Source organism: Punica granatum, chromosome 8 (assembly GCF_007655135.1).
Source record: "Punica granatum isolate Tunisia-2019 chromosome 8, ASM765513v2, whole genome shotgun sequence".
NCBI lineage: Eukaryota > Viridiplantae > Streptophyta > Magnoliopsida > Myrtales > Lythraceae > Punica > Punica granatum.
The window spans coordinates 8,341,460-8,355,234 of record NC_045134.1 but is presented as its reverse complement, the minus strand read 5'-3'; the positions used below and the strand labels follow the sequence as shown (position 1 = coordinate 8,355,234).

The 13,775-nt window shown below is 34.9% G+C and overlaps 1 protein-coding gene across 2 annotated transcripts; it reads right to left on the bottom strand.

The window, feature by feature from the left end:
- Positions 1–8,364: 8,364 nt before the first annotated feature.
- On the bottom strand, positions 8,365–10,504 carry LOC116188661 (beta-glucosidase BoGH3B-like). Of its 2 annotated transcripts, XM_031518151.1 has the most exons (6): positions 10,364–10,504; positions 10,039–10,281; positions 9,832–9,931; positions 9,558–9,740; positions 9,190–9,391; positions 8,365–9,037 (listed from the first exon to the last, which is right to left on the bottom strand). In XM_031518151.1, exons 1-6 carry the CDS (start codon positions 10,438–10,440, stop codon positions 8,556–8,558), a joined length of 1,287 nt encoding a protein of 428 aa, XP_031374011.1. In that variant the 5' UTR covers positions 10,441–10,504; the 3' UTR covers positions 8,365–8,555. The 2 variants fall into 2 exon arrangements, with proteins under 2 accessions (XP_031374011.1, XP_031374010.1); XM_031518150.1 differs by lacking the exon at positions 9,832–9,931 and having other exon boundaries at positions 10,038–10,281.
- Positions 10,505–13,775: the final 3,271 nt, after the last annotated feature.

The following is a 13,775-nucleotide window of genomic DNA, read 5'->3' as shown; positions in this document are numbered from 1 at the left end:
AGAAACGTAAACAGGCTATGAGTATATAATGGCTAATTACAGTCATCTAAAGAATTCATTCTCATCGAAAAGACTCAGTTCTGTTTTCTTAGACAACGTATTCTGATTTTCTCTGTTACTTTACCTTGTCATCATTCAGCATATTTTAAAGCTTCCTTGGGCGTCGACAGCCTGCTAAGTTTCTTCCCTCGTTCAACAATGCTCCTTCCGAGGTCTCTAAATTCATCGTGCATCCACAACTTATTGTTGTCCACAACTTTTTATAAAAGACGTGCAACAAGCTCTCGAGGGCCTTGTTTCCTTGGTAAATGGCATGCTTCCCACATAACTTATTGTTGTCCACAACTTTTACGAGCTCTGAGCTCGTTTGGATAGGAGAGAAAGTTGTATATTATTTTAAATACATACAACTTTCCCTCCCCTATCTTTCCTTCCTCTATTTCTTTCAATCCGAATGGAGGGTAAAAGTTTTACAAAGGAAAAATTGAAATTCGATTTGCCCAAAAATAAAGTGAAATTGCATTCAGCAGATGCACATATGCACCCACGTACCGTTGAATCTTAAGTCAATTAAAGAGAGTATATACTTTTGATCTTGGCAAAAGAATTCCTTCTAGACTCTATGAATCAAATGAAATAGTGACAATTTCAAAAGTTACACCCATTCGCAGAAACTAAAATGAATGATAAAAATAAAATCAATGTAAAGAAACACCACATGAATATACTCAAGCGTTTGAGTTTAGAGCTAAACAATTAAAGCCTAGATACAAATATGTAATACAGATGATCTTGTTAAGGAATACATTAAGTTATAAAAATTATCCATATATTCCCAAGATGCTCGATAATTTTCCCACATTTATCCGTAGAAGGTATTTCAAGAAATTTGAAAATATTTAAAAATTGAAACCATTTTTTTAAGACTATACTATATATAAAAGTATGAGATGTTTCTCCATTTTTCATTATTCCAAAAATACTCTTGTGCCCTTGTGAATTTTCATTGCACCCTTTCAGGTTCATTATTTTTGGTCGCATGTTTTCATAATACTTATATTCATTATTTCAAAAATACTCATGTGCTTTTGTGTCTGATTTCTAACAACTTTCCCCTCAGATCCATCTCAACCAAGTTAGTCATTGTCGCAGGTATGGTTATCCTATTTTTCATATCGATTTATTAGAATTTCATATCACATAATCATTGCCTAACAATTTCACACAATCTTTGTCTCATGCAGCCTTTCATGCTTTCAATGGCAAAAATAAAATGAGGTGTTTCTCCAATTTTTCTTCCCATTTTGCCCACATTTAAATAATGATATACAAATTTGCCCATTTAAATAATTAACAGAACCAAATTAATTTTTGAAATCATCGTACTTTTCGGTAAATGTTCTTTATTCAAACAATACAAGTGAAACAAGTTTTCAAACAACATTTCAAGAGGCCCATACATCTCATACGGCTAAACGAAATTCACATATCACTTAAGTTTTTATTTTTATTGCATATCTTCTTTAGTATAACAAAAACAAATTCAACCAAAAAAATAAAAAAAAACTATAATTTAATAAGAAGATAAATTTAATGGTTAAATTAATATAGATAAATTTAATCATCAAATACTATTTCATAGTTGGTTAAATATGATTTTCTGGTGAAATGATATGATTGTTAAAGAGATGTGACTATTCAAAGAGTTGCATTTCTTTCTATTATATCTACCTTTCAATTTTCAAATAGAAATATGATGAATCATTTGAACTTCCTTCTTCCTCTAAAACTTTTCTCTTAATCATCAAATACTATTTCATATTTGGTTAAATATGATTTTCTGGTGAAATGATATGATTATTAAAGAGATATGACTATTCAAAGAGCCGCATTTCTTTCTATTATATCTATCTTTCAATTTTGAAACAGAAATATAATGAATCATTTGAACTTCCTTCTTCCTCTAAAACTTTTCTCTTAAATTAGTTCATTAAAAAGACTAAAAAGAATCTCGATGTTGTTGCGGGAAAATTTCAATGGTCGTGTTCTTATATTTCAAAAGGTATGTCACCTCTTATAAAATTTATATTCCCTTATAATTTATAAATACTTTATAGGCTTTTAATAGATAATATTTTCATATGGTTCTCAATTAACCCTTTAAATCTTATTTACTCTTTTTTTTAAGAATATCATAAATTTTCCTCTATATTCCGAAATATTATTTGATTATCTCTAGTCATTTTCTTTCGGACTTTTTTCTCCGTACTCTTGGTCTATTTTCATAGGAAGTAAGAAATTGAGCGGTGGGGGCCTTTGGCCGACAACCACCATTGCCCATGACCTCGTCATGAGCGGAGATTACCTCTTACAAACTACTGCCGGCCGATCTGCCTTTCTCTTTCAATCTTCGATCCCATAAGTTTGCTCTTTATGTGTGCATATGTCATCGTTCTAATTTTTTTAGAATTTATAGATTTTAGGTTTAACTTTTGAAACCTAAAAATATTCAAATTATTGGAAAGGCCTTATTTAAATATTAACAAATATTATGTCCCATTTATACAAAAATAAACGTTTTGATCTGAAAGAAAAAAGGTTTTAAATTTTTTATTTTATTGGTACTTATCCCAAATGAAAACTTGAGAAAAAAATTGAAATTATATGTGATTTACACACAAAAGAAGATTAGCAATAATTATCCAATACTTTCTAGGTAATTTTTTCACGAAGAATTAGAATTACAAGCAACAAGATTTGTGCTCGCACTACGCACGACTTAGTTATCAAGACTTGCACTTGCGTGAATTAACGTAACTGTTTTCATTGCTATTTTAAAATTTTTGCAAAGATATTATTGAATTTCCATTGGGCTTATACGGACTTGGGTCAATTTCCACTTAAAAGCTTAAGCCGAAAAGTATGATACCCAAGTCTCATATAAATCAATGGTTGTTTTTTCATTTTTTCCATGTGACATTATAATTCCCAATACCCGCCATCAAGTGCAATGTGTTGTGTATTTCTGCCTATACGTTGTCACGTGCTCTTAAACACCTGTTCTCGACAATTAACCTCGAGTCGGGCTCATCTTTCATATATGGGTGAGGGGGACTTAGCCACGAGGTGCTCTTTTTTTACTGCTCTCGGTCATACTGGGCTTGGCATGGTGCAGGTGTATGCGCATGCGAGTATCGGCGCGTATACGCGTAATCTGAGTTCTGATACCATATTGAATTTGTATTGGGCTTATACAGGCTTGGGCTCATTTTCATTTAAAAGTTCAAGTTGATAAATGGTGATACCCAAGTCTCATATAAACTAATGGTTATTCTTTCATATTTTCTATGTGGAATTATAATTCCCATCATATATAATTATCTTCAATAACTTATAACATAAATCAAATAATATAGATTATCAAATGTTTTTTATGATTTTAATATTAAATCATAAAATTAAATAAAGGAAGGACATGCTGAAGGAAATAGGAGAGATCGGAGAGAGTGGAGAAAGAAAGAGAGAGGGAGAGTGAGAAGATAGTAAAAGTGGAATAGTTATCAATTAATGAAGATATTAATTGACTAAATCACCCTTTAATTAACTTCCAAACGTTCAGCGCTTTTTATTTAATTATGCTATCTAATTAGGGGTATTTTTCGGAGAAGGAAAGTCACACCAACTACTTTGGTTCCCCTATTATGATAGTATAGATTAGACGACCTTTTTTTTGTTATTTTGTTTTTCTCTTATTTTCATTTTATAGTATTCACTCATATTGCTCTTTATTATCATGACTTAGATCCTGATTTCTGCGAAAGTTTTTTATATTATTTTAACATTTATTATTTTTGCAATACAAAAAGAATAGTAAATTACTAATGTAGTTAATTTCTTTCTGGTTATACATTAGAATTGAAAAGTTTTTCCTTCTTTTGTTTGGATTAACTACTTCAGAAGTCTAACAAATATATAGTAGCCAAGTAATGCGCAATATTAAAAGATTATACCTTCACTTCTTATATTAATCATAACTTTATAAGGTAAATCGACTTAATTTTGGCAAAAAAATTATAAATATAAATTAATGATATCAAGTAATAAATATTTGATTCGGTATCTTTAAACCAATCAATAAGATTATTAATGATGTTATATAATTAATTATATATTATACGAATGAAATTTAATTTTGTATATATTTTCTAGCATTTTATAAATATTATATCTTATTACTTAATCGAAAAAAATTTCATGTGCAACATATGTGTATATTTACTGGTATATATATAAATATATAAATATTTACATAGAGAGGTCCATGGGCTTAGTATAATAAAATAAAATTTCTAGTAACTAATAAAGAAGCACGAATAGTCCCATTAGATATCGAACTTGGAATCTCTAAATTACCAAGTGAGGGCATACGTCACTGCCTACATCACTCTTGTTATTTTGCTTTTATATCCTATATGCGCTTGCCGGAGAAGACAAAACAAAAGTAACATAACATTGTTTAACAAAATTAAGAAATATAACCTAAGCAAAAAAAAGTAAGCAAAATAACACATAAAAAGTTGGATAAATAAGAAGAAGAAAACTACAATCTAGCTAGCTTTTCTACGGGACTTCTCGCAAAGTCGCATCATTAATTTAGTTATGCTATTATTCTTCCTCCAATCTATAACTAATATAAAAATACGAAGCTCAATAGATGGTTTCTCAACTTTTCATAATTTTACATTTAGAGTTTTTATAATTCTCAATAAATTGATACTAAAGATTAGTCTCAAATCAATGTCAATGATCGCGAATAATCTTAAACCAGAATATCGAAATTTGCTCTGATAGTTATTCTCAACAAAGAACTTACGCTAAAGATTCGTCTTGAACCACTATCATAGTTCGGAATTCCCAAACCAAAATACGGAGACTTGCTCCAAAAATCATTCTTAATAAATTAGTCAATATTTTATATAGGTTACGCAAATGAAAATATCTTTAGAATGTCCCACACATTTATCCGAGCATGTGAACTATGTTCTTATATATTATCTTATATTTCCAGTGTGCCTATATGGGTTTGCGGTAGTAAGCTTCCCTCAACAATAAGTAAGCTTTCTTCGCCCGAAACCCTCTGGTTAGAAGACTAATGAACTTGAAGATTTGCCAATGCTTCCGAAAAATTTGCTCAGTTTAAAGTTCATGTCAGTGCTATTAAAGAGTCCCACATCTCTTAAATCTAACCCAACTGATTGATTCTGAGTTAGTCAATTTCAACAAACGAACACGCGCGGACCCCATCAAATTTTCGAATTACATGTGCCCATGCAAGGTAGCAGAGGTCGAGAGACATTCTATTAGGAATCCGTCAAAATTGGAGAAAAGCCTTGTATTTTACCTTTCAAAAGTCACCACCCTACCCACTGAACTATTGGGCATTTTCTCTCAATTGGACTCGCTTGAGTTGGTTTGCCAAGACTTGGAAAGTTTGCCGCAGCCCCCCATCAAGTCTATCAAATTCAACTCTTAAGCGTTTGAAGATGGATACAAAGCTGCCCAGCAGCCTCTCCAACTTGAAGAGCTTATCCTACTTACAATTCTCTCAGTGTTGGATGGGAGAAGATGGATTTAAAAGTCTTCGAGTTGGACAACTTGAGCAGATGGAAACTCTCTACGTTACAAGTGAAGATAGTGACCTCAATGGGCTTTCACTGCTGGGAAGTTTTCAAATCTTGTACTTAAACAGTTGCATGCATGTCAAGAATTTACCGGATCATTCCCACTTGGAGAATCTACAAATGTTGAGAACAGTTGAGTGTGAAGAACTATCTGGGCTTCCAAGTCTTCGAGGGTTAGAATCGCTGCAAGTGCTCTCCGTTGGTTTCTGCAGGTCATGGAAACGGTTGGGGCTTCACTTGCCAGCAAGTTTAAAGAGACTATTAGTATCTTCTTTCACACTTAAAGATTTTAGAGGTGTTGGCAATGGATTATTGCGAACAACTAGTAAAGATTACAGGTCTTGGAGAGCTAGAGTTGCTGGAAGATAATGTACCTTTCTAGTTGCAAGTCATTGAAAAGAATCGAGCATCATCTACCAGTAAATCTGCAGAGTATATCTTATTGCGGTAGTCTGAAGAAATTACCGGATCTGTCATGCTTAAAGAAACAACAGCAGCTACGGGTAGAATCTTGCAATGAAGTGAAGAAGATCGTTGCCCTTGGACTGATGGAATCTATACAAACATTATTCATTGCAGGATGTGATTCACTGAGAAGTTTAGGGCCTCAACTGCCAGTTAGTTTGAAGTACTTGGATGTAGTCTATTGCTTGTCCCTCAGGAGAGTACCCAATACATAGCACTTGAAGAATCTACGAGCATTGAGAGTACAAGGCTGCAGAGAAGAGATTCCAGGTCTTGGAGAACTAAACTGGATGAAGAGAACGTCTGATACAGTCCCATGGGGTTGAGATAGTGTCTGACTCCTGAGGAGAGCACAGTCCGGTATCGGAATGCCCGCACGTCCTTGGCTGATAGAGACTCCTCTCACACGCCGACTTAGCAGGTCCAATATTTTGTTTCTTTAAGTAATAATTTACTTCATGTTCTTCATTAGGCTTCACTTAATTTGTATTCACGGATTGGTTGGTTTGATGGTGTTTTTCCGCTGGTTCAGAATTGTTCCATTTCCGCAATATGGATGGGACGGTATGTAACTGCATCCTTATGAATTTCTTTCGGTGAAAACAATATTCATTGCTCAGTTGTTCTGAAAAGAAGGTAGATGCTCGAAATCATTTTATGCATTTACATAAGCATCACTTAACATCAAAGCTAGACGAAAAGTGCAAATCACTAATTTTGCATTTGTTTTTCAAGTTGGATCGCTACCTTACCCAACTCAGTTCTATTTTTTTTCTCAAATTTAACATTATAATCATTATTATTTTATTTATTTTTCATTTAATAATAATTTCACACTCATATTTTTCCTAACCATTTTTATAATTAATTTTTTAATAATACATTTCTCATCTACTTTCACATTCATAGATACATACATATATATATTCTCGCACATCAATATAGTTATTAATACTTGCAATCATTGTACAAAATATGGTTGAGTTGGATCACTATCTAACTTGAAAAACAAACTCCATTTCAATACACATATTTTCCTATATAAAAGACTAATATTATACTTTGAATGTGATAGAATGTTATGTATTTGGCTCAGTTTGAAATATATAATTCATATTTTGAATAAATTGCCAAATTACTAAGGTAGATTCATAAATAGTAGTGGCCCTCTCAGAATGTACCTTACCTTCATGGGAAGGTACCTGATTTCGCACACCAAGCTAGAGGGAGCTGTATCGTGTACTCTTTTTTTTTTTCACATCTTTTGGGCCCACCATTTTTGGGCTGGGTAAAGCTTGACTCGAGCTCAGCCGCCGACAATTTCATACCAGGCTAAAATGCATGGTGCAGAGCAGTGGACTCTTTGACCATAGCTGGACACCATTTTAACTTCCTACATTGGACAAAGCATTGACGTAATAAATTCTGCCTCCTTTCTTCTTCAATTAGGTCACTTTCACTGCCAAAAGATAATCGAGTCTCAAGTAAGGTCGATTACCTGTCGTGTTAACTTCGAATTGGAACTTTATCATAAAATAGTGGTAGAAGATTTCAAAGTTTGGAAATGCAAGATCTACTATTAGAAAGTGAAGCCATATATATTCCATATCTAGAGCGCTGCTGATAGTTTGCATTGACGAGGCATGTATGCGGGTCAATCTTTCTAAACTGAACGGTCCTTGAGAGTTGTGGTGATTAACTTCAACTTCTCTATCTGCTTAAGGCATTGAAGCTTCTGATTTTATTTTTTATTTTTTATTTTTTTGGCATTCCCAGCATCCTGGTGCCAAAGGTTTACTGTGCTCGCTCATAGAAAGGTTCATAATGAAGGGCACGCATCCTTCTTCATGATTTGATCTTTCCATCTTTGACTTCATTATGGTTCTGGAATTGCAATGCCATATTATAGAAGTAAAGGGACGTCTGTTGAGCAGCAACTGTGGAGGTTCTTGTAACCCCAGTACGCGAGCGCTCATTGTGGGCTTTTGCTTGGCGATTGGAGTTATTCCCAGTGCATTCATCATCTTGGTCCGGGAGTTGTTCAGCTGAGCCTCTTGAAGTTTCAAACACCGACCAACTGATTATGTGCCCTATCTATCTCAACTCAAGATACTTTGACTATTGTGCGAGCCTCGAAGATGTTGAAAGCGAGGGTGGGAATAGATATATATAAAGAATGATAGAGCAAATATATTACATTGACGATGATCAATAAACATTGAACTCTGTAAATGATAACTTACACAACCTTCTAGGGTACTTTGTAATGGTGATCAGATAGAACACACTTATTTGAAAATTAAAAGCAAACATATATATCCAAATTAATATTGAGGAATATAATTAATGCATGTCTTGTCATAGAAGCGAAACTTATTGCCCGATCCGTGGCCTAAATGCTGTTGGTTTTCATTTTGGGCTGTGTGTCAATCCAAAGCCAAATGGGAACAGAGGATCGTACATGTTAGCGCCAGGATCCATTGGTAATTGGTCAAGCCTCTTGAACCATGAGACGGGTAATCGTCCCACAAAGTCATAATCTCCAAAAACTACATCTGTAATTCCATTTCCTTCAGTCCCAGGCAACCAAGCAGCAACCAAAGCATCAATCTTCTCAAGCATATGTGGCTTTAGCTCTAGAGGTCTCCCGGTGATCAAAATCAGAAGTGTTGGTACTCTATCAGCAACTGAACATATCATATCAGCTATATCAGAAGGGATAACAAGTCCGGTCTTTGAGCTGATATATTCTGCATACGGAGGTTCTCCAACAGCTACAATGGCGAATGCAAAATCATGAGCTGATAATGTGTCCACGGACTGGCATTGCTCGAATATGACTTCTGTTTCAGGTCCAACTGTTTGTTTAATCGCATCAAGAATGGTGGTCCCTGTATAACGGAAACCAAAACAAATTCCACTGATTACGCTACAAAAACTGAACTGCAGAGACACAAAATATCAAAACTATGCTTCGGCAGACACAGCAGAACCTATGACTGCAAGATTGCAACAGAAATGAAAGATGCAATTCCGTGCATACCAATTGTTGTCCTGCCACCTTCTCGGATCCAGCTTACAGTCCAGGCCCCACTTTGATACCCGAGATCATCTGAGTGCGTTCCCGCAACAAGAATTTTCCTGGCATTCTTGTTTAATGGAAGTAAAGGCTTTTCCAGGTCCTTCCCATTCTTCAACAGGACTAAGGACTTCCTCACTGCCTCCCTCGCTATCTCTCTATGTGGCTGCAGATCATTTGATCACACCAAACATTTATCAGATCGGACCACGTCAGGTTTCATGTGGTCCTCAGATCAGAAAGTTGATATCTTCCCAAGTTTAATGGACTAGGTCACGGGAAGAATCTCTCAGGAAAGGCTGGAACGATATATGAGATTTTCTGAGGTTTACCTTGCAGCCTACAAGATCTAGCAATGACCTGTCGGACAAAGGGTGTTCGAAAATTCCAGCGGCGAACTTCACCCTGAGTATCCTCTCCACTGCATCATCAATCCTCGAGATTGGCAATTCCCCTGCCTCCACCAGTGACATCAAGTCCTCTTGAAATTTTACGAGGTCAAGAGGGCCCAAAACCTGCGAGAAAGGAAAAGAAATAAAGGAGCTACTTCTAAGGGAATGTAACATGTTTAAACTAGCAAGCCGGATCAGAAGTCTTGGATATTACCATGTCGATCCCCGCATTAATTCCAAGAGCAGCCAATACACGATAGTCTGCCCCTACTTCAATTTTTTCAATGCCTCTCCAATCAGAAATTATGAATCCCGACAAATGCCGAAATGGTTACCGTGTGAATATTCAACATTGACTGGAAAATGCATATATCCTAGAGACCCAATTTTATTACCAAAACAAAGAGGTGAAGCGATTACCTTAAACCCAAGTTTGTTCTTCAGAACGTCAGTGAGAAGAAACTTATGACAATGCATCTTCTGCCCATTATAGCTAGAGTGGGAAGCCATGACAGTGCAAACATGTTGAGAGATACAGTCAAGGTAAGGGCCCATGTGGACCGTCTCCAAGTCATCATAACTAGTTCTCGTATCCCCCTCGTTTTTCCCTCCTTCAGTGCCTCCATCCCCAACAAAATGCTTCGCGCACGCGATCACGTTGTTCCTAACAACGACAGGAACTTAGTAAGAAACACTAGTCCTCTTTTTCATTTCACCCTTCCAAATTGAAGCACTGGGCGAGTTACCTTCCGGCGACAAAAGGGTGGCCCTTTGAGTGCTCAGCTGGCGGAATCCCTTGCAGGCCGGTAATTATGGAAGTCATCCTTCCCACGATTTCCGGGTCCTCGCTGTAACTTTCATAGCATCTGTTCCACCTCACATCTTTAACAACCTGCCACAATGTTAACATATATCGCCACTGTTCTTGTATTTAGAAACACAAACTTGATATTCTGTTTTCACTTTTGTGTTTCTGTAAACAATTTTCAGTCTCATCTTGATTAATTCATAGAGATAATAGTCACTACTCCTCACACGTTCATTATTTTCCGATCTTAACAGAAATTTTCTTTTACTTTTAATATTATTTTTTTATCATTAATTTGGTTTTCACACTTATGTATTTTCGTTAGAAAAGTATTTAGGGATTCGAGCAGCAGATAATAATAGTAATGATGATGATGATAACAACGGGATATGATTATTTTTCCATGTTCTTATAAATTAAATTTTTAATTTGTTTTTAGTTATAAATTGTCTAATAAATCAAAATGCGTATATGGACAAAATTTCCTTTTTTTCATGAAAAATTAAATATAATGTATAGCATAATAAATTATACTATTAAATAAAACTAAAAAAATTGCCAAATGGGGACTAACGTCTATATACATTATCAAGAACTTACCGCAACAGAAGGGGCAAAAGTGTAATTAATGCCACCTGCCCTGGCCTCCAAAGCAGTTGCTGCTCCTATCCTTTGGATTAACTCAGCATCTCTGTCACACATAAATGTCCCAGTTAATTATTCTGCGAAAAATAAATGTCCCAGTTAACCAAGAAAAGCACCTGGTGAAATTTTTGGTGAGACACGACGTATTCTCAGCCAAGACTATCATGTTCGGACGACGGCTTGGCTCTGGCTACTTCAAGTACCTAACGAGTTAAGAATAAAAAACTACGCTAAGTTACTTAGTGGCACCTAGCCCCACATTGTGCGGAAAGATGGTAGTGCCATATGCGTTATTGTGGCCGTGAATTGCATCCACCCCCAGTATGAGCGGTATACCGAGTCGCGACTGAAGTGCTGCTTGTTGCCACTCATCTGCCTTGTCCGCCCAATCCTTAACTGGTGCACTGTCATATGGCCCCCGTTCTGCATTTATTCCTCCTGCACATCAGTATGATTTGTGAGCTTGCATGTATATTATTGCTGCTCCAAGTCCGTGTAGCAACGCGTTGCAGATCAAGGGACGCACTGTTTTATGACGGCGGAAGATCACCGCCATCAACTCCGATAAATAGGAGTAAGACCACATGTATATGTGCATCAAAGTCCGCAAGTGCGCTCCATAAGAGAGTGAGAGTGCTTAGAGTGTGTGCATGTCAAAACGGCTTTGGTACAGGTACATTACATAACCATCATTTTGGAAGATATATCATTATGAAGATTTAGTGAGTGTTGAAAATCAACACTGAATTACATATGTTTGTTTGGATACGTTGCGCAGACATAATTGAATAATTTTTTGTTGCATCTAATCTCAATAATTTTATTCATTTTGCATAAATATAATTTTAAAACCGAATGATTTACGTTAAGGATATCAATAAATTACAAAAAAATCATTCATATCGACTAAGCAAAAATGATATATTTACTTGAACATCAACTTGACTGTAGTTTGATGAGAATGTAATTATCTTAAAATTATTAATTATGTATAAGCTTATTCTAAAAGTAAGGTCCAAAACAGATCAATCTGGAGCTTTCTTATACCTCAATGAATCCTAATTTCATTAGAAACAATAAAGTAGTAAAAATTTAATTTTTATTAATAAAATAATATACTTGGTCAAACACGCAAAGTATACCTCTTTATCAAGGAAAATCATATCAAAATTGATAATTTCGTTACTTTTTTCTATCCCAATTCTTTTAATATATGATAAACCGTTGTAACACTTCAAAATCTATTAAGGTATAGATTAAAAAAGAAAATTTTTCATGCAATAAACGCACTAAACAACCTAACATTCTAAAAAATTATTTTTATACAAAAAATGAATTTGAAAATCAGGAATTTTAAGAAAACTTGATGAAATTTTGTGAAATGCTGGTGAAGTCTTGAGAATCGACCAAATCAATGTAAAATATTGGTGGTAGTATATCGAATAAACATGTACAGTATATATAGTGCAAAGGTCATAAAGATTAATATGAAAATTTTCTATCGAATATAAAAATTTCAATATAATGAAATTTTCATTTTAGAAAATAATAGTCTAAGTTCCACTATACGATATATACAACATATATATAATCGGTAATAGTAGTCTTAAATCTCAATATATAATATATACTGCAAATATATATATATATATATTTCTAAAATGAAGAAAATATAATCTATATATTCTACTATATATTAGATAAGGAAATATTATGAATATTTTTCCCAATAAATAAATATTTATTGATAAAAGAATATAAAATTTTCTTTACTATATAAATGATGTTGTGGCATCCCTCCTTCTTTCTCTCTCTAACAGTCTGGGCGAAAATCGAAAAATGACCCAAATTACAATTACGAAACTGTACACTGTAAATATAAGTAAATAGCCCAAAACCCATAAAATGTGGGAAGCAAAAGCAAGTGGCGGTGATTTATGATGGTGAAAAATGACAGCCGCGCCACTAGAGATTTACGGAGCCTCGAGAATCAGTCCAGTGAAGCCCAAACACCCCAAGTCATAAAGAAAAAGAAAAAAAGAAGAAGAAACTCTTATAAATAGGAGTAAAACAACACCAAAATCGATAAATATGTATTTGATTATCCAAATTAAGCACTTAAATTAATTAGTTCAGTTTGTATTGTAAATGGACAAAATGAAATGACTTAAATGAGTTAATCAAAAACGTACTTGATGATTGAATGAAGACCTCCTTATATTTTTAGCTGATTTGCTCAGCCAATCAGGTATTTTTCAAGTTTTGCAGTAATGTCACCCAATTTCTAGTAATTTGCGCATTGATCCCATTTACTCTCATGCCGGAGTGACTGCGAGTGAGAGGATTGCGGTGACTTCGACACGGGCCACTACTACCCCAGTTAAGGTGACCGGCGGCACTAGAGGTCGTCAACGAATTTGTCTAAGCAAGACCGCCACGGACAAGAAATGCCTCGCCTCTCTTCTATCACAAAGAGAGAGAGAGAGGCAGCGGACCTGCAATCATGCTTCCTCCAAAAATCATGGTCATCGGCAACCTCTATGGACGCCTACGACCTCAAGGGAGGGCTTATCTGCCCTCTCTCTCTCTCTATCTCTCTCTCTCTCCGATAGAAGAGAAGGCTGGGCTATTTAATATTGAAATAATAGGGGCCAAATCAGGAAAAAAATGGTAATACAAATCAATGAAATTAAGTGCATGTAGTT

Excerpts from the sequence above, each read along its gene's own strand:
- LOC116188661 (XM_031518151.1), bottom strand. The coding sequence starts at position 10,440 with ATGACTTCCATAATTACCGGCCTGCAAGGGATTCCGCCAGCTGAGCAC. Across the intron at positions 9,741-9,831 it reads TTAATGCGGGGATCGACATG|GTTTTGGGCCCTCTTGACCT; the intron begins GTAATATCCAAG and ends CCTTTCTCGCAG. Across the intron at positions 9,038-9,189 it reads AGGTGGCAGGACAACAATTG|GGACCACCATTCTTGATGCG; the intron begins GTATGCACGGAA and ends TCCGTTATACAG.